The 26,078-nt window shown below is 38.8% G+C and overlaps 1 protein-coding gene across 2 annotated transcripts in view; it reads left to right on the top strand.

The window, feature by feature from the left end:
* Positions 1 to 26,078, top strand: part of LOC132392874 (islet cell autoantigen 1-like protein) — a 145,754-nt gene that overhangs the window by 77,403 nt on the left and 42,273 nt on the right. For both annotated transcript variants that reach the window (XM_059967381.1, XM_059967382.1), the window contains exons 8-9: positions 20,353 to 20,478; positions 24,579 to 24,677. In XM_059967381.1, the coding sequence (XP_059823364.1) occupies positions 20,353 to 20,478; positions 24,579 to 24,677 (225 nt within the window). The remainder of the gene's footprint in view (positions 1 to 20,352; positions 20,479 to 24,578; positions 24,678 to 26,078) is intronic.

The following is a 26,078-nucleotide window of genomic DNA, read 5'->3' as shown; positions in this document are numbered from 1 at the left end:
AATACTTTGGGACTCTTTTAAGGCTTTTATTCGTGGACAAATTATCTCATATTCTGCTGGTAAAAGAAAACAAAGATATTTAGATATTGCTTTATTAGTGGATAAAATCAAGGAAATTGATATTTATTCCGTGACTCCTACCAAAGAACTTTATAAGAAGAGAGTTGAGCTTCAAATGGAACATAGTTTACTATTATCTTCTTCAATTGAAAATCAATTAATTAGGACCAGGGCTCAATTCTATATTCACAGTGATCGTACTGGTAAACTGTTAGCTAATCAATTAAAAGCTATCTCGACTAAGCGACAAATTATTAAAATTTGCAAACAAGACGGTAATTTAACTACTGATCATAAAGAAATTAATAATACCTTTCAAGATTTTTATAAATCTCTATATCAATCAGAATTTGATGGTGACCAGTCCATGATAGATAATTTTTTTAACAATTTGAATATTCCTAAACTGATTGATCAAGACCATAGCCTGTTAGATGCTCCTATCTCTATGGTGGAAATAGGAGAGGCTATCTCATCAATGAATTCAGGGAAAGCTCCTGGTCCTGATGGTTATATAGTAGAATTTTTAAAAACTTTTTCTTCTTTGCTCTCTCCTTGGTTATGTGAAATTTTTAATGATGCGTTTGCTAAGAAGAGATTACCTCAATCTTTTTATGAAGCTAATATCTCTCTAATTCTTAAAAAAGATAAAGATCCTACTTTATGTACATCTTATCGCCCTATATCACTATTAAATGTAGATTCTAAGATTCTTACAAAAATTTTAGCTATTAGATTAGAAAAAGTACTATCACAGATTATTTCAGAAGATCAAACTGGTTTTATGAGGAATCGGTATTCCTTTTTTAATGTTAGAAAATTGATTAATATAATTCATACTTCACCACCCACAATCCCAGAATGTGTTATTTCATTAGATGCTGAAAAAGCTTTTGATAGAGTTGAATGGATATATTTATTTAATACATTGAGAAATTTTAATTTTAGTCCTAACTTTATATCATGGATTAAATTAATATATCATAAACCTGTTGCTTCTGTTCTTACAAATAACTATAGATCCTCTTTTTTTCAATTATCTCGTGGTACGAGACAAGGCTGTCCCTTAAGTCCTTTATTATTTAATATTGCATTAGAACCTTTAGCTATTGCTATTCGTGAATCTCCTAATATTTTTGGTATTACCCATAATGAGAAGTTATACAAATTATCACTTTATGCTGATGATTTGCTGTTATATATTTCTGACCCTGATAGGTCTATTCCCGCTATTTTATCCTTGTTGGTTCAATTTGGTACTTTTTCTGGTTATAAACTAAATTTAGATAAGAGTGAATTATTTCCTTTAAATGCACAAACTTTATTGAGTGATAGGATACCATTTAAAGTTGTTACTGATAACTTTACCTATTTAGGTATAAAAATTACCAAGAAATATAAAGATTTATTTAGACTGAATTTTTTACCTATGCTTCATCAAATTCATCAACTTACTACAAGATGGTCTCCTTTGTTTTTATCATTAATTGGTTGGATTAATGCTATTAAAATGATGATTTTACCGAAATTTTTATACTTATTTCAAGCCCTACCAGTTTTTATTTCTAAATCTTTTTTTGATAACATTGATTCAAAAATTTCCTCATTTGTGTGGCAAAATAAAAACCCTAGGTTAAGTAAAAAGCAATTACAAAAATCTAAAAAAGATGGTGGTTTAGCTTTACCTAATTTTAGATTTTATTATTGGGCAAATAATATTCGTAATTTAATGTATTGGAAACTAGATTTGGATTCACCACTGTGCCCACAGTGGGTAAATTTGGAATGTAATGAGGTAAAGGGATATTCTCTATTCTCTGTTCTTGGTTCTTGTCTTCCTGCTGATTTAGTTAAATTTAATAAACAAATATCTAATCCTGTTATTAAACATACATTACGAATTTGGTTTCAATTTCGTAAGTTTTTTACTTTGAAAAACTTTGTTCTTGATAGCCCTATCTTACTTAATTTCTTTTTCAAACCCTCTTGGACAGATCAAGCTTTTAACATATGGAAAAGGAAAGGTATAAAATGTTTTCGTGATCTCTTTTTTGAAGATATTTTGATGTCATTTGACCAACTTTCCAACAAATTTGAATTACCTAAATCTAATTTTTTCAGATATTTACAAATTAGAAATTTCTTACATAAAGTTTTACCATCTTTTCCTAATTCAACTTTGGTGGACTTTACAGATTTGATTTTTACCTTAAATCCTTGTCAGAAGGGATTAGTAGCTTTTATTTATAATATGATTATGAAGATACAACCAGAAATATCAGTTAGAATTAAACAAGAATGGGAAAAAGAACTTCGATATAATATATCAACAGATAAATGGGAAAAAATTTTGCAAATGGTTAATTCTTCTTCTATATGTGCTAAACATGCTTTAATACAATTTAAAATTGTACATAGAGCTCATATGTCTAAAGATAAACTTGCTCGATTCTATTCTCATAATAACCCTCAATGTGACAGATGTCATTCAGAAGTGGCCTCATTGACCCATATGTTTTGGTCATGTCCCACTTTACATAATTACTGGAAGGACATATTTACTACTATTTCCTCAATTTGGAATATAGGTTTACAACCTCATTTTATTACTGCAATTTTTGGCATACCAAACGAAGATGGTAATCAGTTTTCCCCTTCAATCAGACGAATGATTGCTTTTGTAACATTAATGGCCAGAAGATCTATATTACAAAATTGGAAAGAAGTAAATCCTCCTACCACGTTTCAGTGGCTTTCTCAAACTATTTCTTATCTGAGCCTGGAAAAAATTAGAAGCACTATTTTTGACTCATCAATTAAATTTGAAGAAACTTGGAGACCGTTTATTCGACATTTTCATATGAATTAATTTGGCCTTTTCCAGACCTTCTTTCTGCTTATTCTTGTACAGGTATGGAGTTCCGGAGTTTGTTGACACTATCATATACTTGTAAACTATTATTATTGCCCATGTTAGTTTAGTTTAGTGTTTTATTTTTCTTAATATATACTTTTTTTCACATATTTTCAAATTTTTTTTTTCTCTCTTTTAATGGTTATTTTTGTTTTTTTTCATATATAATCATATGGACTTGATTGATTAAGGTATTTTCTTCTGTTGATGTTTAATAGGATATTGTTATCTTATTATCAACGTGATTTCAAGTCTATTGTATTCATAATTTACTCATTATTGTTATGTTTTTTTTGTGTATATATGAAAATCAATAAAAAGATTGAAAAAGAAAAGAAAAGGTTTGTAAATACAGTAGCAGACCTTCTTTCCTTCTTTACAGCTTTTATTATTTATATAAAATCATTTAAATTATACTATTCAAACGTGCAAAATAAAAACTTGCCAGTAATTTACCTGGCAGCATTTTAGCTTTAAGGAAAATGCCTCTAGGTACCATGCTGTTTGTCACTGGGCTTTGCCATACAGCTTGGCATGAATGATCTATTTGGCTTTGCAGTAAGACTTGTAAACGTGCCCAGTGAAAGAGAGCTGATTCCTTTCTGCATGCAAGTTCCCAGTGCCTAGTGCCTTAAGCTTCAGCAGTGACTGCTGCACCAAGTATTATCTGCTAAGAACCTGCAGCTTCTTAGCATGGTTGGGCACACTGTTTGCCTGTCAGTTTGCATCGGTATGAGGACCCACTCAGGGAGAAGATGGGGCTGATGACAGTTTAGTTTATTCCTTCTGATTTTGTTAGCCTCTGTAATCACACATTCTGTTTACAGACTTCATGAGTATTAATGTACTCTCATGGTACAAGAAAACAACCTTGCTTAAGCATTTCAGCAAACCTGGAGTGCAGTATTCTTGGCAAAACGGTTAATGGTGTGATCACAACTTTGGATCTGATCATCAACAGATGCCAGTTGACTTTTGTAGGAGATAAAAATGAAAACATAAGATGCAGTATCTAAGAATTATTTCTAGGAGCAAAGATCGAGAACTGATCCTAGCTACCTAAACATACCTACTAAGTTCTGATGAAGGGTCTCACCCCAAAATGTCAGCTCTTTATTGCTTTCCGTGGATGCTGCCTGACCTGTTGGAGCTCCTCCAGCATTTGTGTGTGTTATACTTACTGCTATTTTCAAAAGGATTTCTGGTCATACCAAGAAACATTAAAAAAAGAACAACTTTTAATGCAGTGAAGCATTGAGATAATCTATGACTTTAAACCAGACAAGGAGTTGATTCAATAAGTCGCTTCAAGTTTGGTCCAAGTAATAAGTTTTAAGAAATATATCTGGGAGGTGACAGAGGGAGGGAGGGAGGGAATCAAGGAGAAACAACATAAGTTGAGATTCAAAGAAGAAAAGGCTGTTGCACCTGGATCTACATTGCACCATTTCTTTCAAAATTCCAAATGAACCTGCATATTTTGCATGTAAATACACTTAGCGGCCACTTTATTAGATACCTCCTAATAAAGTGGCTACTGGGTTTATGCTCATGGTCTTCTGCTAATGTAACCAATCCACTTCAAGGTTCAATGTGTTGTGCATTCAGAGATACTCTTTTGCACACCACTGTTGTAACATGTGGTTATTTGAGTTACTGTCACCTTCCTGTCAGCTGGAACCAGCCTGGCCATTCTCTTCTGACCTCTCTCATTAATAAGGCATTTTTGCCCACAGGACTGTCACTCACGTGATGTTTTTTGTTTTTCACACCATTCTTTGTAAACTCTAAAGACTATTATGCATGAAAATCCCAGGAAATCGGCAGTTTCTGAGATACTCAAACCACCTAGTCTAGCACCAATAATCATTCAATGGTCAAGGTCACCTAGATCATATTTCTTCCCTATTCTGATGTTTGGTCTGAACAACAGAACCTCATGTCTGCATGCTTACAGGCATTGAGTTGCTGCCACGTGATTAGCTGATCAGATATTTGCATTAATGAGCAGGTGTACTTAATAAAATGGCCTCCAAGGGGTGTAAATAGACTAAACAGCCATTTGGTCTAAGTGTCCCATGCTGGTGCAATCATCTTTGTTTCACTGTCATAAGTTGATCTGATTACCCCTAAATCTATATGTCATTGGCTTCTGTTTTCTGTGATAGCAAGTTCCATTCTGGGAAAAGGAGTTTTCCCAAATTTCCTATTGGATATATTTGGGACTTTTTCCATTAATGTCTCTTAGCCTTGAGTGGAACTTTATCTATATTTATTCTAGTGAATCTTTTAATTGTATTTTGAGACCTTAGTGAGATCATCCTCCTCAGCTGTCCAGCTCAGGCACCAAACTTGTAATACAAACATGAGAAAATCTGTATACGCTGGAAATCCAAGCAACACACACAAAATGCTGGAGGAACTCAGCAGGCTGGGCAGCATCTATGGAAAACAGTAAGCAGTTGACATTTCGGGCCATGACCCCAGTCCTGATGAAAAATCTCGGCCTAAAATGTCGACTGTTTACTCTTTTCCGTAGATGCTACCTGGCCTGCTGAGTTTCTCCAGCATTCTGTGTATGTTACTAGACTTGTAAATTTGTTTTGCACCATCTTCAATAATCTATTCCTATGTTTGTAATAGAATGCAAAGTCTAGAAATGTGCAGAGTATGGTCCTTGCTGTCAGACCTGTATTATTGGTGGTTTATCCATCTGAATTATTTGGTGCCTTTTAAATGTGAACCACCGGCCCCCTTTAGCAGTAGCAATATTGCCCACAGTACACCCTAATCCACCACCAACACTGCCTTGGGAGAAACATAGAGGAAGTTGCATTGGGATTAGCTGTGACATTAGAGATCATATATTATGGAAACAGGTCCTTCGGCCCACCTTGTCCTTGCCAACTAAGATCTAGTTGATCTAGTCTCATTTGCATACGAGCATCCCTCTAAACATTTCCTATCTATGTATCTGTCCTGTGTCTTTTAAATGTTGCTATTCTATCTGCCTCAATCATCCTCTGGCAGCTTTTTCGATAATGCACACCACCTCTGCAATAAGAATGTCCCCTTCAGGTTCCTTTTTCTTTAAACTTAGTTTTAAATTTCCTTTCCTCATTTATTCATGGGTTGGGGATGTCATGGCAACCCTGACAATTATTGTCTATTCCTGATGGGCCCAAGAGCTATTTCAGAGCACATTAAGAATTGATCATTTGGGTGAATTTCAAATCGCATATAGACAAAGGTCTACTGATTTCCTTTCAAGTAAATTTTTCTAGAACAGGTCTGTAGTGTCATGGTTATCATCTCTTGATCTTTTTTACTGTTCAAAGTAAATTTATTATCATAATACATATAAGTCACCACGAGATTCATTTTCTTGCAGGTATTTACAGTAGAGCAAAGAAATGAAGTTGAATCAATGAAAAACTACACACAAAGACTGACAAACAACCAATGTGAAAAAATGAACTGTGTAAATACAAAAAGAAAACTAATAATAAATAGATAATACTGAGAATATGAGTGTTGAAGACCTTGAAAACAGGTCCATAGGTTGTTGAATCAGTTCACTATTGAGATGTATGAAGTTAGCTATGCTGGTTCAGAGGCCTGATCATAGAAGGATAACAACTGTTTTTGATGTTTGGGACTTAAGTTATTTAACTGCAGATTTAAATTTTACAGCCTTCTGGCTGCTACTCAAGAATTCAACTACTATCATTATTTAATTCTGAGTGATAGCATTAATTTGAAGGCAGTGTGATCCCCTCCTATTTCTTACATTCTTCCAGTGTACACTCTTGGAATCCCAATTGGAAAAGGTAATGTTTCTCGCATAAGATTCATTGGAGACTCTTAGTTTGTTATCAGTCTTGGTCCACTATACCAAATAGGCAGATTTTTCTGTCTTAAATGGCACTTAGAGCCACAGAGTGGGCATTGCTTGCAGTTTATTTGGCAAGTACAAGAATATCAACTCTGGCAGCAAATGGAACCCTATCTCTATCAAACCTGTTCGGTCGATTAAAATCCTCCACCTTGTCAGAATAAGTTCTGTTACTGAGTGTTCAGGCTAACACTCCCAAGGTATTCTTAAGGAGTTTCTTTCATTGCAATATTAAAACAAGCTGTCTTCTGTCTGTGAAAGATGTTCTGGTAACTACTTGAAGAATGGCAAAATTCTCCCTTGTTTCAGTATTTAATCCTTCTTCACTTCCTAAAACAAATCATATGTGTATGCTTGTGGCTTGCAGTGCACAAATATGCTTCTGCCTCTTTTTGCAATAGCCACTACTGTTCAAAAGTACGTCTCTGAGAGTACAGTGCTAAATTTATGAAAGAACCAAGGTATTAATAACTATTAATATATGCACGGTCTTTCCATTCCACCACTCATGGGTATTGCCGTGGTGAAGATCTACCAGTCACTTACAGAGCAGTGTGATTAGGTGCACGAAGCATAGCACTGGGACACTGCTGAGGAGTGGTGAGAGGGGGTGAAACATTTGAGGGAACCATTAAGCACTAACAAAAATTATCTCCATATCTTTTACTGCCAGTCTGAAGTTTGCATTTAAAATAGAAGAGGAAATGATGGTCAGAATGGCAGAAGTGGTCAACCAGAACTAGTTGCTCAGGAGCCTTGTACTGCACAGTTCCTCTAGTCAGAAGGTCATCTCCAGGCAATAAACAGAGACTAAGACTATGGCTTTTGATTGATAGCATTATATGAAGTACATTAATTCAATGTAGGACTTCTATTTTGTATAGCATTTTGAACTACTTCAGACGGTCCCAGAGACTTTATGGAAATAATCCTCACACAAAGTGCTAGGATAGATTCATTAAATGTATGTTTTGTGAAGCAGCTGAAGGAGGAAGGGAAGCTTTGGAGGGTAGGGAGATTTCCAAAGCACAAGGCTTTGACAACAATACCAATGGTCACCATTGACAGCAAAATAGAATTGGGTGAATAGAATTGGAATTGAAAATACACGTAGACTAAGATGTTAACTGTCCTGTGCTATCGTCAGTGGGATCATCAGTTGATCTGCCACCTGTCTTCAGGAGTTTCAGCCCGCTTATGATCAAGACTCCTTCGAGGTGGTGGGCCAGCAGTGCTAAAGCACCACCTCCCACTGATGAGCTTAACAACTTGGCATCTGCCTCTATCAGAGTTGTTGGTCGCTTCCATCCAACAGATAGTCTACTCTTCAGGTACCTATGCAGCTACTGAAGGATTTACAAAAGATGGAAGATAAGATAAAGATCTCAGAAACTGTAGGACAGGGAACGTTTCAGAGATGAGGGATATGAAGATCAAGATGAAAACTTTAAAATTGGAGGGAGGTGCATGGTCAGTGGATATCCAAAGACAGTGTTGTGCCCAGTTGCGCGGCCACTCTGGATCCAACAAATGGTGTAATTGTTTGTTCTTTGCGGCTTTCTCACGATTGCGAGACACTGTTGGATATTGAGAACACCAAGTACTGCAAGTCTACTTCACTAGCGATTTGTTGGATAACAGGAGCTGCACAGCATAGGCTTGTTGCGTACTGTGTCATCGCCTGCTACAGCCACCCAGGGAAGAAGGCATCGGAAGTGTTTGGTGAGAAAACAAAGTGCAGCAAGCGAGCTGGTATTTGTGCGAGACTAAAGGTGAAATCCTGCAGCCCGGCTCTCCTGTTGATTCTGCTTTCAAACATTAAATCACTAGGAAATAATCTGGATTACCTGCGACTACGACTGAATCGGCGTGAGATGAAGAACTGCTGCATGCTCATCCTGATGGAAACGTGGCTCCAGGATACCATCCACAAAGTGGCCATCTGGCTAGAGGGTTTTATCTCGTTTCAGGCCAATAGAAAGACCCTCAGGGAAAGACTGTGTATCTACATTAATAAGAACTGGTGTGTGACTGCTTTGGCGGTGATGGCAGTTCACCTCTGGTAGAGTTTTTTAAATGGTGAAGTTCAGGCCCTTCTATTCACTGCTATTGTGATTGAGGCTGTATACATCCTCAATGTTGGGGAAGTGCTGCATGAATTCTACTGCACCATTAGTGACGTCCAAGCCATGTGCCCCCACAGTTTCTTTATTGTTGCTGGTGACTTCCACCATGCTAACTTAAAAACTGTCTTGCCAAAATTCTATCAGCACATTGACTCTGTTATCAGAGGTAAAAACACTTCTGACCTTGTTTATACCAACATCCATGGTGCTTACAGGGTTTCTCCCTGCTCCCACCTTGGAAACTCTGACCACTGGCTATGTAGAGAGGTGCAGTGAGGGCATCACTGTTATTAAACATGTCTCTGAGGACAAATCAGTAGTCATGGTTGGCAGCAGAAGTCTGACCACTGCTGAGAGATCGGGATGCTGACTTCAGATCAGTAAATAAGATGACACTTAGGTCAGCAAGAGCTGTGCTTTCCTGCACAGCAGGAAGGCAAAACTCGATTATTCAAAGAACTTATGGCCATTTCTGTGACACCAGAGACATGAGGTGCATGTGGCATTCGGACCATAATCGACTACAAGGCCATCTTGCATGTCAACAACATTGACGCCTCTCTTCCTGATGGGCTGAATGTCTTTAATGCACAGTTTGCCGAATGGAAAGATGTGCCAGCAAATAAGGCCCCCTCCGCCCTCTGAGTACCAAGCACTCTGGCCGTGGCTGATGCGAAGAAGACTCTAGTAAAGCTGTGGAGCCTGGTGACATACTTGGTCAGGTGCTGTACCATACAGCCCAGTTAACAATAGTTCTAACATACATTTTCAACACCTTTCTAGAACAGTCCACTGCCTCCAAAGAGTTCAAGGCACCCACCGTCATCCCAGTGGCCAAGAGGGTGACAGTAACCTGCCTTACCTCCACCCTGTCCTGTCCCACCTGGAAAATTATGCCTCATACACCAGAATATTGTTTATCGACTTCAGTTTAGCATTTAATATGATCATCTCTCAGAAGCTGGTGGGTAAACGGACCTTGGATCTCAACACCTCTCTCTGTAACTGAATCTCAGACTTCTTGACTGAAATACCATAGTCAGACTGTGTTGGCATAAACATCTCTTATCTCCATCAATCTGAGCACCTGTGCCCTCCCCCTCACCAAGGCTGCATGCTCAGCCCACTGCTGACGCATGAATGTACTGCTAGATCCAGCTCAAACCACATCATCAAGTTTGCAACAGTTGTTGGCCTCATCAATAACGATGACAAAATAGCGTTCAGAGAGGAGGTAAAGCAGCTTGTAGAATGGTGCGAGGAAATCTTAAGTCTCAACATGGACAAGACTATTGGATCATTGGGCTCTGTTTGAACCAAAGCTAGAACAGGACTAATATCCTAGCAGGAAGGTTTGCTACTAATGCACGGAGAAGGAGAGGAGGGTGTTAAACTAGAGTGGCAGGGAGAAGAGAGCCAGAGTACAAGAACTGTTAGTAGAGTGGTTGTGGAGACAGATGTAGTTAACATCTCAGACAAAGTCAGGAAACAAAAAGTTGAGCATGATGGAATTAATGTTGAGCTGCAGTATATTTCAATACAGGAAGTATTATAAAAAAAAGTCAGATGACCTCGGGGCATGGATCAACTCCTGGATTTATGATATCGTAGCCATTAGTGGGACTTGGTTGCAGGAAGAGCAGGACTGGCAGCTCAGAATTCCAGGGTTCCTTTGTTTTAGACGTGATAGAGCAGAAGGGATGGGGGTGCTGGTGGTGAGTAGGTAGCATTACTAGTCAGGGAAAATGTCATGGCAGGACAAACTGGAAAGCTTGTCTAGTGAGGTTTTATGGGTGGAACTGAGGAATAAGAAAGGTATGACCATGTTAATGGGGCTATTTTATAGATCATGCTACAGTCCATGGGATTTAGAGGAACAAATTTGTAGAGAGATTGCAGACTGTTGCAAGAAAAAACAAGGTTGTGATAGACTGTGTCTTCCATACTGTAAAAAGACTAGATGGGATAGAGTTTGTCAAGTGTATTCAGGAAAGTTTCCTAATTAATACATAGAAGTCCCAATGAGAATGTGTGCAATACTTGATCTCCTATGAGGAAATGAGACAGGGCAAGTGACAGAAGTTTGTGTAGGGGAACAGATTGCATCTACTGATCATGCTGCCATTAGTTTTGAGGTAATTATGGAAAAGGATGGGTCTTGTCCTCAAGATGAGATTCTAAATTGGAGAAAGCCCAATTTTGATGGTATCCAAAAGGAACTGGAAAGTGTGCATTGGTAAGTGGGAGACTTTCAAAAGTGAAATTTTGAGAATGCAAAGTTTATATGTGTCTGTCAGAATTATAGACAAAGAGGTTTATGGAATCTTGAGTTTTGAAAGATATTGAGGCTTTGGTTAAGAATAAAAAAGTGTATAGCAGGTATAGGTAGGTAGGAACAAATGAGGTACTTATGGAGTATAAGAAATGCGAAAGAACACTTAAGAAAGAAATCAGAAGGGCTAAAAGAAGGTATGAGGTTACCCTAGCAGACAAGATGAAGAAGAATCCTAAGGGCTTCTACGGATACATAAACAGCAAAAATACTGCATGATACTCTGGAAGATCAGAATGATACAAGACCATAAGATATAGGAGCAAATTAGGCCATTTAGCCCAGTGAGTTTGGACCACCATTTCATCATGGCTGATCTATTTTTCCTCTCAGCCCCAAATCTCCTGCCTTCTTCACCCCCCCCACCCATATCCCAGTATCCTTTCATGCCCTGACCAATCATGAATCTATCAACCTCTGCCTTAAATATACATAAAGACTTGGCTTCCACAACTGCCTTTGCCAATTAATTCCACAGATTTATCATTCTCTGGCTAAAGAAATTCCTCCTCATCTCCTTTCTAAAGGACGCCCCTCTATTCTGAGGCTGCATCCTCTGGTCTTAGACACTCCAACCATAAGAAATATCCTCTCCATATCCACTCTTTCAAGGCCTTTCACCAATTAGGTCACCCCTCATTTTTCTGAATTCCAGTGAATACAGCCATCAAATGCTTTTCATATGACAAGCTGTTTAATCCTGGAATCATTTTTGTGAACCTTCTTTGAACCCTCTCCAGTTTCAGCACATCCTTTCTAAAATGAGGGGCCCAAAACTGCTTACAATACTCCAAGTGAAGCTTCACCAGAGCTTTATAAAGTCTCAGCATTACATCCTTGTTTTTATATTTGAGTCCTCTTGAAATGAATGTTAATATCACATTTATCTTCCTCACCACAAACTCAACCTGCAAATTAACCTTCTGGTAGTCTTGCCTACCAAATCTCTTTGAACTTCAGATTTTTGTATTTTCTGTCCATTTAGAAAATAGTCAACCCTTTCATTTCTTCTGCCGAAGTGCATGATCATACACTTCCCAACACAGTATTACTTCCCATTCTCCTAAATCAGGGGTCAGCAACCTTTACCACTGAAAGAGCCACTTGGACCCGTTTCCCACAGAAAAGAAAACACTGGGAGCCGCAAAACCCGTTTGACATTTAAAATGAAATAACACTGCATACAACGTTTTTTTTGCCTTTATGCTACGTATAAACAAACTATAATGTGTTGCATTTATGAAATTGATGAACTCCTGCAGAGAAAACGAAATTACATTTCTGCATGCAACAAAAACATTTTGAACTCCGAAAAAAAGACGTTGGGTTGAAAGTTACTTTTAAGTAAAATATTCAATGTCTATTTGAGTCCTTCTTGTATTTATGAAAAACGCCGAACTTAAATTTTCCGCCAGCAGCAAACCAAAAATAACGTCAGCCAGCTGTCATCCTGAAAAATGAAAGGACTATTTCACTGAACAATGAAAAAATATGAATATAAGTAAAATAATAGGCAATTAAAATATTTATCATACTTGGTTAATGGGATTTCTGCTCCTGGACCTCAGCGCACAGCGTCTGCACATCAGGGCTGTATGATGTCACCTTCATCTTTACACAGGATCGCAAGCTGTCATCTGTGAGGTTTTCAATATCACTCCATTTGTGTTTCTGAGCAAGAACGGCCTTCTGACGGGCAACATCTTCAAGGTCTGCTGTCAAGCGTCTAAACTTGGACACCCATATGTCTTTGTCGGCTATGTCGGCCAGTTCCATCTCAAGATCAGGTTGACTCACACCTGCCAATGCAGTCGTATTCAGTAGGGAAGGATCGATGCTTAAGGGAGTGACCGGGAAGGATAATGTGTTTTTTTCCTCTCTGAACTCACAGAAGCGTTTCCCAAACGATGTTTGCATTGCGATGATTGCAGAATGTAAATACTCCGAAATTATCATGTCGTGACCTTGTTTGAACTCTCTCAAATTGGGGAAGTGAGACAAAGTGCCTTTCTGTAAATCTCTGGCAAGCACTGTCAACTTGCGCTCGAATGCCAAAACATCCTCCAACATGTGCAGGGCTGTACGTCCTTTCCCCTGAAGAGCTGTGTTCAGCGTGTTCAGGTGCGCTGTCATGTCTACCATGAAGTGTAGCTTTTCCAGCCACTCTGGCTGTTCCAGCTCAGGAAAGGTGAGCCCTTTGCTGCCCAGGAAAGTTTTCACTTCTTCCAGACACGCGACAAAGCGTTTCAGCACCTTCCGTCTGGACAGCCAGCGATAAAAACACGTTGTAGCGGTGTCAGTAAACTGCAGTCAAAGATAGCTTTATTCGAACTAAACAGCCTTGCTTTTAAGCCTCCCTCAACCCAGCCCCCATGGACGCAGATGCTGCAAAAGACGCGTACTCACAACCCCCCGTAGGCTATCTCCCTTAGCCGGAATGCTGGCTAATTGTGAGCCGTTTCGGATGTGGCAGGAAATGTGTCGCTACACTTAGGTTGTACAAGATCACCATAATTACATTTCAAAAGCTAACAAACTAACATAAAATACATTTTAATTAAATACTGACCAATTATTTCCCAAAGCCACAGGGAGCCGCAGCACAGAGGTGAAAGAGCCACAAATGGCTCGGGAGCCGCAGGTTGCCGACCCCCGTCCTAAATCCTTCTGTAGTCTGTCTATTTCTTCAACTCCACCTGCCCATCATCAGTAAACTTTGCAAGAAAGCCATCAACTCCAATATACAAGTTATTGACATACAATGTAAAAAGAATTAATCTCAACACAGACCCCACTAGTCATGGCAGCCAACCAGAAAAGGCTCCCTTTATTCCCACTCTTTGCCTTCTGCTTATCACCCACTGCTGTATCCATGCTCAAATCTTTCTTGTCATACCACGGGCTTATTCCTTGTTAAGCTGCCTCATGTGTAGCACCTTATCAAAGGTCTTCTGAACATCCAAGTATACAACATCAGTCGATTCACTTTTGTCTATTCTGGTTTTTATTTCTTCAAAGAATTTCAATAGATTTGTCAGGCAAGATTTTCCCTTGAGGAAATCAAGCTGACTATGGCCTATTTTATCATGTGCCTCCAAATGCCCCAAAAATACATCCTTAACAATCAACTCCAACGTCTTTCCAAACTTGAGGTCAGATTAACTGGCCTATGTGTCTATGAAGGTTCTCAGTCATCCAGCTCATTGTATATCAGCCAGTAGTAAATCAAGGCAACAGGACTTGCTGTGTTGTCAATAAGACATTTCACCACTCGTCCAAGAGACTTCATCAGTTCTGTTATATGGTGGGTAGTTTTCCAGTTTATGAACTCTGTGAGTTGTTTAAAGGTACAGCAATCATATGAGGGTCATTAAAAGTCATAGAGTTAAAGAGATGGTCATCAGTCTTAACTTTGCATGAACAGAGGTGTGAACTGTTGTGGAGATGCTGGGGTAGAGATGCATTGTAAGTAGCTGATGGGTGGTGTCGTACCCCACCCCCTCTATTCAGGGATGGGTTTTCCTGTTTGATGAAGAGGGCTTCTTTAGTCCGTCTTTCAAGCCATTGAGGGGATGGGGTACAAAAAGCCATCTAATAGGCATTCTAGATAATACCCTTCTTGGAATCCCCCACCAGTCTGAATTTCCCAATCTACCTGCATATTGAAATCCCCCATGACTATTGCAACATTGCCCTTTTGGCATTCATTTTCTATCTCCTGTTGTATTTTGTAGATCACATCCTTACTGCTATTTTTTTTGGGGGGGGGAGTCTGTATACAATTCCCATCAAGGTCTTTTTACCTTGGCAATTTCTTAACTCTACCTACAACAATTCAACACCTTTCGACCCTATGTCACCTCTTTCTAATGATTTAATTTATTTTTTTTTACCAACAGAGCCATGTCAACCCCTCTGCCTTCCTGCCTGTCCTTTTGATTTACTGTATACCCTTGAACATTACATTCCCATTATAATCTCCTTTCAGCCTTGATTCAATGATGCCTACAACATCTTTAATCCTGTATTCATCCTTTTCGATTTTGCCCATCTTTTACATTGCAACTGATCCTGTTGACTACAGTTTTGTCCTATCATCGGCCTCTCCTTGCTAGGAGTCTCACTACACATTGCCTCTGTTTGTAAACCAGCTACCTCATCTTCAGCACTATCATTCCAGCTCCCATCTCCCAGCCAAATTGATTTAAACCCACTAGTACAACTCTAGCCAACTTGGCTGCAAGGATTTTGGACACCCTCCAGTTCAGGTGTAACCTGTACCGTTTGTATAGGTCATACCTTCCCCAGAAGAGATCCCAATGAGCCATAAATCTGAACCCCTGCCCCCTGCACCAGTTCCTCGGCCATGCATTCATCTGGCAAATTATCCTATTCTTACCCTCACTGGCATGTAATCCATGTGTGGAGCCAAAAGAGATGGGGGAGATCTTAAATGGATTTTTTTTTTGCATTTTTATTTACTCAGGAGACAAACACAGTCTATAGAAGTGAGACAAAGCAGCAGTAAGGTCATGCAAAGATTACAAAGGAGGAGGTGTTTGCTGTCTTGAGGAAAATCAGAGTGGACTGATTCTGTGAGAGGTTGAAATTGCTGTGTGCCTTGCAGCATTTCTTAAATCATCCTTAGCCACAGGTGAGTTACTGGAGGATTGGAGGATAGCTGATTGTTCAGCTGTTTAAGAAAGGCTCTAAGAATAAAAAAAGAAATGATAGGCTGGTGAGCCTGACATCAGTAATGGGGAAAGTTATTGGAAGGTGATCTGAAAGACTTGATATATGAGTATTTGGATACACAGGGATTGATTAAGGATAGTCAGCATTGCTTTTGCGTGGTAGTTCAACCATTCTTTTAGAGTTTTTCGAGGTGGTTAGGAAAGTTGATGAAGGTAAGGCAGTGGATGTTGTCTACATGGACTTCAGGAAGGCATTTGGCAAGGTCCCTCATTGATTGGTCAAGAAAGTTCAGATGCTTGGCATTCAAAGTGAGGTAGTAAATTGGATTAGAAAATGGCTTTGTGGGAGAAGCTAGAGAGTGGTAGTAGATGGTTTCCTCTTTGACTGGAGGCCTGTGACTAGTGGAGTGCTGCAGGGATTAGTGCTGTGTCTGTTATTGTTTGTCATTTATATCAATGATCTGGATAATGATGTGGTTAACTGGATCAATTTGGATGGCACCAAGATTGGGGGTGTAGTGGACAGTGAAGAAGACTATTAATGTTTGCAGCAGGATCTGGACCAGCTAGAAAAAGTGGGCTGAAAAATGGCAGATAGAATTTAATGCAGACAAGTGTGAGGTGTTGCACTTTGAAAGGACCAACCAGGGTAGGTCTTACACAGTGAACGGTAGGACGCTAAGGAGTGTGATAGAACAAAGGAATCTGGGAATACAGGTCTCTATTCATTGAAAGTGGCGTCAGAGTTAGATGGGTGGTAAAGAAAGCCTTTGGAACACTGGCCTTCATAGGTCTGTGTGTTGTCTACGGGAGATGGGATGTTGTTGTGGTTGTATAAGACATTGGTAAGGCCTAATTTGGAGTATTGTGTGCAGTTTTGGTCACCTACCTACAGGAAAGATGTAAATAAGGTTGAAAGAGTACAGAGAAAATCTACAATAATGTTGCTGGGACTGGAGGATTGACATAAGTCCAAGGACATTTTCCTTGGACTTTATTCCTTGAAATATAGAAGATTGAGAGGAGATTTAATATACAAATTATGAGGGGCATAGATAGGATAAATGCAAGCTGGTTTTTCCCATTTAAGTTGGAAGAGACTACAACTAGAGGTTAAGGGTGAAAGGTGAAATGTTTAAGGGGAACATGAGGGGAAACTTTTTCAATCGGAGTAGTAAGGGTGTGGAACAAGTTGCCAGTGCAAGTGATGGATACGATTTTGATTTCAATGTTTAAGAGAAATTTGGATTGGTTCATGGATGGCAGGGGTATGGAGGGCATGTCGATGGAGTTAGGTAGTTTAAATGGTTTGGCACAGACCAGAGGGGCCAAAGCACCTGTTCTTATGCTGAGGTTTTCTATGACTAAGACTAAAGAGATGATTGTGGACTTTAGGAAGGTGCCAGCTGACCACTTCTTACGTCAGGTAAATGATCCTCCGTGGAGAAAGTTAGCATGGAGTTTCTGAGAGTGCACATAAACAACAATCTCACTGTTCTCTCAGCACCACCTATTTAATTAAGAAAGCTCAGCAGCGTCTCCATTTCCTGAGGAGATTGCGGCCTGCCCCCATTCCAACCACTTTTTACAGGAACACCATTGAAGGTGCATCACCATCTGGTATGGGAATTGCAAGACATCAGACCACAAGACCCTAAAAAGGATTGTGAGGACTGCTGAGAGGATCATTGGGATCTCTCTTCCACCCGTCTGTGACATTTAACAGCAACACTGCATATGCAGCACCCCTAGCATTGCCAAGGATCCCTCCCATCCGTCCCACAATTTCTTTGATTCCCTACCACCAGGCAGAAGGTACAGAAGCATTAGCACAAGGACTGTTACGGTGAGTAACAGCTTTTCTCACCAGATAATGGAACTTCTGAAGTCATTGCTACCACCCGGGTCTCAATACTTATGAAGTGCCAGTAACGTAACACATTTTGCTTTTTGATTTGCGTTGTAAATGGCACCTTGTGCTAAATATCAATCTTCTGGAATATATTTTATTATTTGTTAATTTATTTGTGGTAATATTCCTTTAAGTGTCGTGCATGAGTTACAGTTCTCTGCAAAACTCTGCGGAGGCCATACAATCTGAAACCATATAAAAAAACCTAGAGTATCTAAGAGACCTGATCTCAACATCGTCGAAGCTGCCTGGAATTACCTGGAGAGATGGAAGCAAGTGAGACAACCAAAGCCTGCAGAAGAATTGTAGCAAGTTGTCTGAAATGCTTGGAATAACCTACCAGCCAATTTTCTTATAAAACCGCATGATGCAGTTTTAAAGACTAAGGGTGATCACAACAAATATGAATTTGATTTAGTATTTTTACTATTTGCTGCTCTTTACAGAATTTTTTTTATATGTGCCTAAGACTTTTCCACAATACAGATTTCCCCTGCTATCCGAAGGTAGAGCGTTCCTGTGAAACCTTTCGTAAGCCAAAATGTCGAAATTACCATTAATTTATATGGGAAAAACTTTCGAGCGTTTCCAGACCCAAAAATTAACCTACCAAATCATACCAAATAACACATAAAACCTAAAATAACACTAACATATAGCAAAAGCAGGAATGATATGATAAATATACAGCCTATATAAAGTAGAAATATTGTATGTACGGTGTAGTTTCACTTATCAAAATCAGGAAGACGGTAAGCCAAAATCGATTTGGAGGAAAAAAATGTGCACGTACATGTCTACGTACGTACACACATGCACACACAACTGCCCACACAAGGCTTCACGCTCATGGTAGTCTACGTATAAAGCAGGTGTCTTTTTCTCGTAAAAGCGAAAATCCTCTTTGGTTAGCGAAAACAGGTACAAATGTAGGTCTTACATAACAGCGAGCTGTCGTAAAGCGAACGTTCGAAAAACGGGGGACACCTGTACTGTATATTACTGTGTTGTGCATCTTGGTCCGGGGGAACGTTGTTTCATTTGCTGGTACACGTGTATATGGTTGAATGACAATAAACTTGAACTGGAAAGGGAGAATACATGCATGATAGACTTGGATGAGCTTTGGATGGAAGTTAGGAGGCCACCAGGTGGAGATAACAGTCATCCCAAAACATGTAATTGAGTCTGTTCGCTGACAATTTACAGAAGTGATGAGGTTATACACACAACATGGGAATTTGCTTCAGCAATTATGGGTTTGTAGAACCAAAAAGGTAAAATTTTGTAGCATTATTTTCCTCGTTACTTATCTTTTAGGTGGTGCACGAACCAAAATAAATTCCCTGTTGGTTTTCCACCGAATAAATATGGATCATGCTTTTGAAATATTAAAATAACACTGCTTCTCAGCCATTCCCATTGATGTACATTTATTTTCTTAAAAGCAAAAGAATCACCTACAGGCGGTGTTGATATGCTAAGCACATGACTAAAAGTTGCATAGCTGACGTCTTGAAGGTAATTGTGTCCAAAGAAAAAGAACGTTCTGTTCAAATTAGTGTTTGAAAATAGCATGGTTTTTTGAAGTTTAAAAGATAATTTATTGGGGCCTTTGAAGTTGTTCACATCTTTATAAATAACTTGCATTCCACTTGAGAATGAATAAATGCAAATCTGATCTAGGCACTAGAATGCCCTTTCGATGATAGATCTCGGATCTGACTGCATTTGCTCTCTACAGTTAACTCCTAATGTGTTTGGGTCAGGGAGGTAAAAGAACTAATCCCAAAGGTTCTACATTAGCCCTGTGACTAAGTACCGTGATGTGAATGCCAGGCAACAAGATAATTGGAATTAAATGTTATACATATTATGGCTAAGTGGCCATCTGTTGGCTTTATTTGGGCTTACTTATGACATTTTTCTGGTGAGGGCACAGTGTACTGTAAAAGGCCCTTACTCTGAATCTTGCTCTGTCCTTGAATTTTAATACCTCCGATAATGGGAAATGATTCTTGCAGTCTAATCTATTCTACAGCTCTCGTAATTTTATATATCTCAGTAATGTCCCATCTTAACATACTCTGTACCAGTGGGGGAAGAAAAAAAAACAATCTAGCCTCCTCACTGATAAAATGCTGTATCCTAGACTACAACATGGTAAAACTCCTCTCCATCCTCTCGAGTGCTATTGCATCCTACTTCGGTGACCAAATTGCAAGCAGTACTCCAACTGAAGTCTTACCATGTTTCATAAAGTACAATCATAATCTCATTACTCTTGTAGTCAATACTTGACTAAATTTGTTGGAAATGAAATATCTTTTGACTGTAGGCTGTGATCTTATGAATGTTTGCATATGCCCTTTTAAGTGACTGGGCTTAAGACTCTTCTGTTTATATCTTTCAATACCAGGTTCAGGCCCAAGTGCGGCATTCAAAGACACAGTTTGACAAGCTAAAGAATGATGTGTGTCAGAAGGTGGACTTGCTCGGAGCAAGTCGTTGCAACCTGCTCTCCCAGTCACTTGCAGTTTACCAGGTAAGGAGCCTTCAGAGAAGAATTATACAGCATAGAAACAGGCCATTTGGCCCACTAAGTCCTTGGTGACCTTCCAGCACTTGGTCCATAGCCTTCAGCAAATTTCTTTACTTGTGTATTCAATACCTGGCCAATGAAAGCCCAGCATTACATATACCTTCTTAACCCCATTATCTTCCTTTAAGCTTCTTTTGACTTAGTTCCTCAGTACTTTGTAAAACCTGACTGTTGTGTATGTAATATTTCTTTAATATTAAAGTAATCTTTTGTGTAATATATATTGGTTGATTAAACATTCTTGTTCACCAGAGTAATTCATTGCAGGATATATGTGTTAATACTTGAACTGCATACATCATCACGTTACCACTCGCTTAAACACAAAGTTAGACCCACATTCCCAGACTCCCATGTCTTCCTTTGAATTAATTTAATGTTTTGAAGATACAAAGCATAATGCTGACCATTCATGGTGTATGTTTGAGCCTCAATAGTATTCCCAAAGTGCATCACCTTATACTTAAACTCCCATCTACCATTTCTCAGCCCATTTCATCAACACATTGATCTAACCATGTGGCCAAAGTCAGGCTTCCACACTATCAGCAGCCTTTGTATGAACAATTTTTACATTAATACATCTTAGACCAGCAACATAATCTCACTCACATACTGGGAACTGTGCTCTTTCTATAGACAGCTGGAGTTTTTCTCCTTTAATGTATTTGAATGTGCTGCCAGTTAAGACCACATGGTTGTTATTGTACAGTTAGTATTTAACCTTTGGATTTGCTGTTTTTTTTCCTTTTTTAACTGAAGGGGATTGTCATAGCTTTCCAAAGTTAAAGTCAAGTTTTTATCGTGTGTACAAGCACATGTATGCGCATGTGCAATGAAACACATACTCACAGCAGCATCATGAGCACGTAGCATTGATACATAACATTCACAAGAAAATATGAATTAAACACAACTTTTACAAGAAAAGAACATAGAACAAAACAAAGTCAATTGCAAGTCATAGTGATGCTATACTGAGGTAATGATTAAGGTTGTACAGATTGGTTCAAGAACTTGAACCTGGTGGTGTGGGACTTCAGACTTTTGTACCATGTGCCCAATGGCAGCTGCGGGAAGATGGCGTTCCAAAACTTCATTTGTTTATCTCTCCACAAATGCTGCCTGATCTCCTGAGTGTTTCCAGCATTTTCAGTTCTTCTGTCAGATTTCCACCATCTGCAGTTCTTTAATTTTCAATTCATTAAGATCTGATCTAGTAGGATGCTCATTATTGCTTCTGCATTGCGAATTCTTTCGATATAGACGTGCCCAGCATGGCCATCTGTTGTTGAAAATCAACAATAAAACTGTAGATAATGGAAATCTAAAATAAAATCAAATGGTGGAAAAGCTCAACAGGTCAGGCAGCATCTGAGGAAGGAGAAACAATTAAATGTTTCAGTTTGAAGACTCTTCATTAAAACTTGCGTTTTTTTGTCACTACAAGACCCCAATTCCCCAATGCATGCAACTTCTGCAACATGACAGAGGAGTTGACAGCATAATAGAGAAAATGAGTATGAACTGACTGCAGTTCTAAAGATATGAGTAAGGTGAATGTTTAGGTGTGTTTCACACTGCAGGTGTAATCATTTCAGAGAATCTGTCCTGGCCCAGCACTTAAGTGCCATTATGAAGAAAGCAGGGCGGTGCCCCTACTTTTTTATAAGCTTGCAAAGATTTGACATGTCATCTAAAACTGACAAATTTGTAGAGATGTGTGATAGAGAATATATTGACTGGTTGCATGATGGCCTGATATGGAAATGCCAATGCCCTTGAATGGAAAAACCTACAAAAAATAGTGAATACAGCCCAGTCCATCATGGGTAAAGCCCTCCCCACCATTGAGCACATTTACATGGAGTACTGTCACAGGAAAGCAGCATCCACCATCAAGACCCCCACCATCCAGGCCATGCTCTCTTCTCACTGCTGTCATCTGGAAGGAGGTACAGGAGCCTCAGGACCCACACCACCAGGTTCAGAAAAAGTTATTACCCTTTGACCATCAGGCTCTTGAACCAGAGGGAATAACTTCTCTCGGCTTCACTCATCCCAACACTGAGATGTTCCCACAACCTATGGACTCACTTTCAAGGACTCTTCATCTCACGTTCTTGATATTTATTGCTTGCTTAATTAATAATATTATTTTTATTTCTTATTTTAACAGCTATTATCTTTTGCACATTGATTTGTCTGTTCTGTTGGGTGCAGTCTTCCATTGATTCTAAAGTGTTTCTTATATTTACTGTGATTGCCTGCAAGAAAGTGAATTGCAGGGTTGTATATGTGCTTTGGTAATAAATTCACTTTGAACTTTGAAGGGAAAAGGAGATGATACAGCTCTTAATAAAAGACAAGATCACTACAGTTCAAAGTTAATTATCAAAGTATGTATATGTCACCAAATACTATCCTGAGATTCATTTTCTTGCAGGTAGTCACAGAAGAACAAAGAAATGTTATAGAATGAATGCAAAATACTACACGCAATGGCTGACAAATAATGTGCAAAGGAGACAAACTGTGCAAATACAAAAGAAACAAAAAAAACAAATACACATAATGCATACCGAGAACATGAGTTGTAGCATCCGGATAGTGAGTCCATTGGGTCTGGAATCAATTCATTATTGATGTGATCCATGCTGGATCAAGAGCTTGATGGCTGAAGGGTAATAACTTTTTCTGAACCTGGTGGTGTGAGACTTAAGGCTCCTGTACCTCCCTCCTGATGACAGCAGCAGGCAGGGAGCATGGCCTGGATGGTTTGGTTCCTTGATGATGAAAGCTCCTTTTTTGTGGCAGCAGACCTATTAATGTGCTCAATAGTGGGGAGGGTGTTTCCTGTGATACTCTGGGTTGTATCCACTACTTTTTGTAGGCTTTGGTGTTTTCATACCAGGCTGTGATGCAACCAATCAACCAGTATACTCTCCACTGTACATCTACAGAAGCTTGTTAAAGTTTTAAATGACAAGCCAAATCTGCACAAACTTCTAAAGAAAATAGAGGCACTGCTGAGCCTTCTTTGTAATGGTGTTTACGTGCTTGTCCAAGGACAGTTCCTCTGAAATGATAACACCAATGTATTTCAAGGAATTTATAGTTGATAGGAATCATATTTTCCAACAAATCTGTGGGATTACTTTTATCTTGCAGACTGCATGGTTTGAGGAGGCAGTTCATTATCATCATCATCTTCTTATGTGTAATTAGTGATGCACAATAAATACCAGCCTTTTCAATGAATCTGGATCAGGCAAACAAATATCTGGATGTGTAACTTAGCACAAATATTCTTTGAAAGTACCAGCATATTCATATAACAGGCCACACAGCTTCTCTGTTCCCCAAGTTTCTGTGACTACACACCTCACACATAGGGTAAGAAAAGTAAAAGATTCTTACAGAGTTCAAAGGAGTTTTACGAATGCACATCCTTTTACAAATTACATTCAGACTGATATTTGAACTTGCTTTCTGTGGGCTTGATTAGACTCAGGAGTCTAACAGTAGAGATAGAATGCTGCCATTTCCAGTATTGCCTTTTGGTCTTACATAGAACAGTGTATTCTTAGTTGGCTTTATACCTTTGTTGAATTCCATGAATGTATCCACATCTGAATGTTGTTGAGACACTATAATTAATGTGGTATAATCAAGAACTGTTAAGCTATATTTTGCTGTCTACTGCATTTGTTTCTGCTTTAATCTTTAAAAGTATTCTTCTTTGTGGCATGACTACTTTAGTAGATGAGCAATCACTCTGCTAATCAATGGCACTGTTGATAATCGTGCATGGAGATAGTTCTCCACTCCCTGCTGCTCCCACTCTTCCAGCATTGTTTTCCATTCAGAAACATGATCTTTGCTCAGTGTGTATGGGAACTTGTCCATTTGGACTCAGTCTGTGCCTTGTCATTCCCTGCACTGCCAACACACCAGCTTTCCTCTTTATTTTTGTTCAGTGTCTTTAGCTTTTCTACTAATACACCTAACAGTAATGTTTCTCTTTTTTTTTCTTAATCTAGAATACACTACTACATTTCTGGGAGAAAACAGCTTGTATGATGTCTCGGATTCATGAGAGTTTCAAGGGCTATCAGCCTTACAAATTTACCACACTTAAGGTAAGATGGAAAGAACATGAGAAGCAGAATGAGTATCAAAACAACTACTTAACCAAACTATTGATTTTACTTTCTAACACCACCTCAGTCTTCTCTTTAAATATTCACAGAACAAAACCAGTATATGATCAAGGAGCAAAGCATTGAGAATATTTAAAGCGGAGGTTGATAAGTTTTTGATTAGAAAGGGATTCAAAGATTATGGGTGAAGGCAGGAGAATGGGGTTGAGAGGGATCATAAATTAGACGTGATTGAATGGCGGAGCAATGCGGTGGGCTGAATGGCCTAATTTTGCTACTATGTCTTATGATCTTATAACAATCCCACACTCACTGTGACTTCTGACATACTGGTTGACAGTTGGAAGGATTTATTTACTGCTGACTAGAATCCCACTAGTCATCAGATGGGAGGATAAAATTTTGTGTAATAATATTCTAAAGACATACCTTAAAATATTAAGGACGCCTTGAAATTAAATGCAAATGACAAATTGAAATACTGTGGATGAATAATGAAATGAAGAGAAATTGAGGTAAAAAATAAAACAATTGGAAATGTGAAGGGTAACTAAAATTTAAGTGAACAAGGAGCAGCAAAGAAAAACACATAAAAGGGGAAATTCAAGATGGAAACAGGCCACCAATATGGATATAATAAAATCACAGGATATGAATAATTACTTTGCTTTGCTATTGAGAATAGATCAAGTGGATATAACATCAAAAAGATGAGATCAAAAATGAAATGAGCTCATGTAAAATGAAAGGAGGAGAAATAGCAAATCAATCAAATTCCAAGAACAAAATAAACCTAGCAACATGAGTTACGTCGCTGCTTTTTAAAGGACAACACTGAGGAGATTTAGGAAGCATTTACACACATTAAATAATTAGTTATGAAAAATCATTCATTTAAAACACTTTTAACATGTGAGTTCAGTAGCCACATTAATGTTAATTAAGGCTAAAAGTCATAAGAACAGAACATTTGGCCCATTAAGTCTGCTCTGCTATTCAGTTATGACTGATCTATTTTCCCTCTCAACCTCATTTTCCTGTCTTCTCCCCTAACTCTTGTTGCCCTAACTAATTGAGAACCTATCACTTGCACTTTTAATATAACCAATGACTTGGCCCCCACAGCCATCTGTGGCAATGAATTCCACAGATTGACCATCCTCTGGCTTAATAAATTCCTCCTCCTTTGTTCTAAAGGCATGTTCTTGTATTCTGAGGCTGTGTCCTCTGGTCCTAGAGTCCCCACTATAGAAAATATCCCCTCCAAGTCCACTCTATCTAGGCATTTCAATATTTGATAGGTTTCAATGAGATACCCCCTCTTTCTTCTGAACACCTGCGAATATAGGTCCAAAACCATCAAATACTTCACATACATAC

Source organism: Hypanus sabinus, chromosome 4 (genome assembly GCF_030144855.1).
Source record: "Hypanus sabinus isolate sHypSab1 chromosome 4, sHypSab1.hap1, whole genome shotgun sequence".
NCBI classification, from domain to species: domain Eukaryota; kingdom Metazoa; phylum Chordata; class Chondrichthyes; order Myliobatiformes; family Dasyatidae; genus Hypanus; species Hypanus sabinus.
The sequence above is the reverse complement of the archived record's forward strand: the minus strand, read 5'-3'. Positions and strand labels throughout refer to the sequence as shown.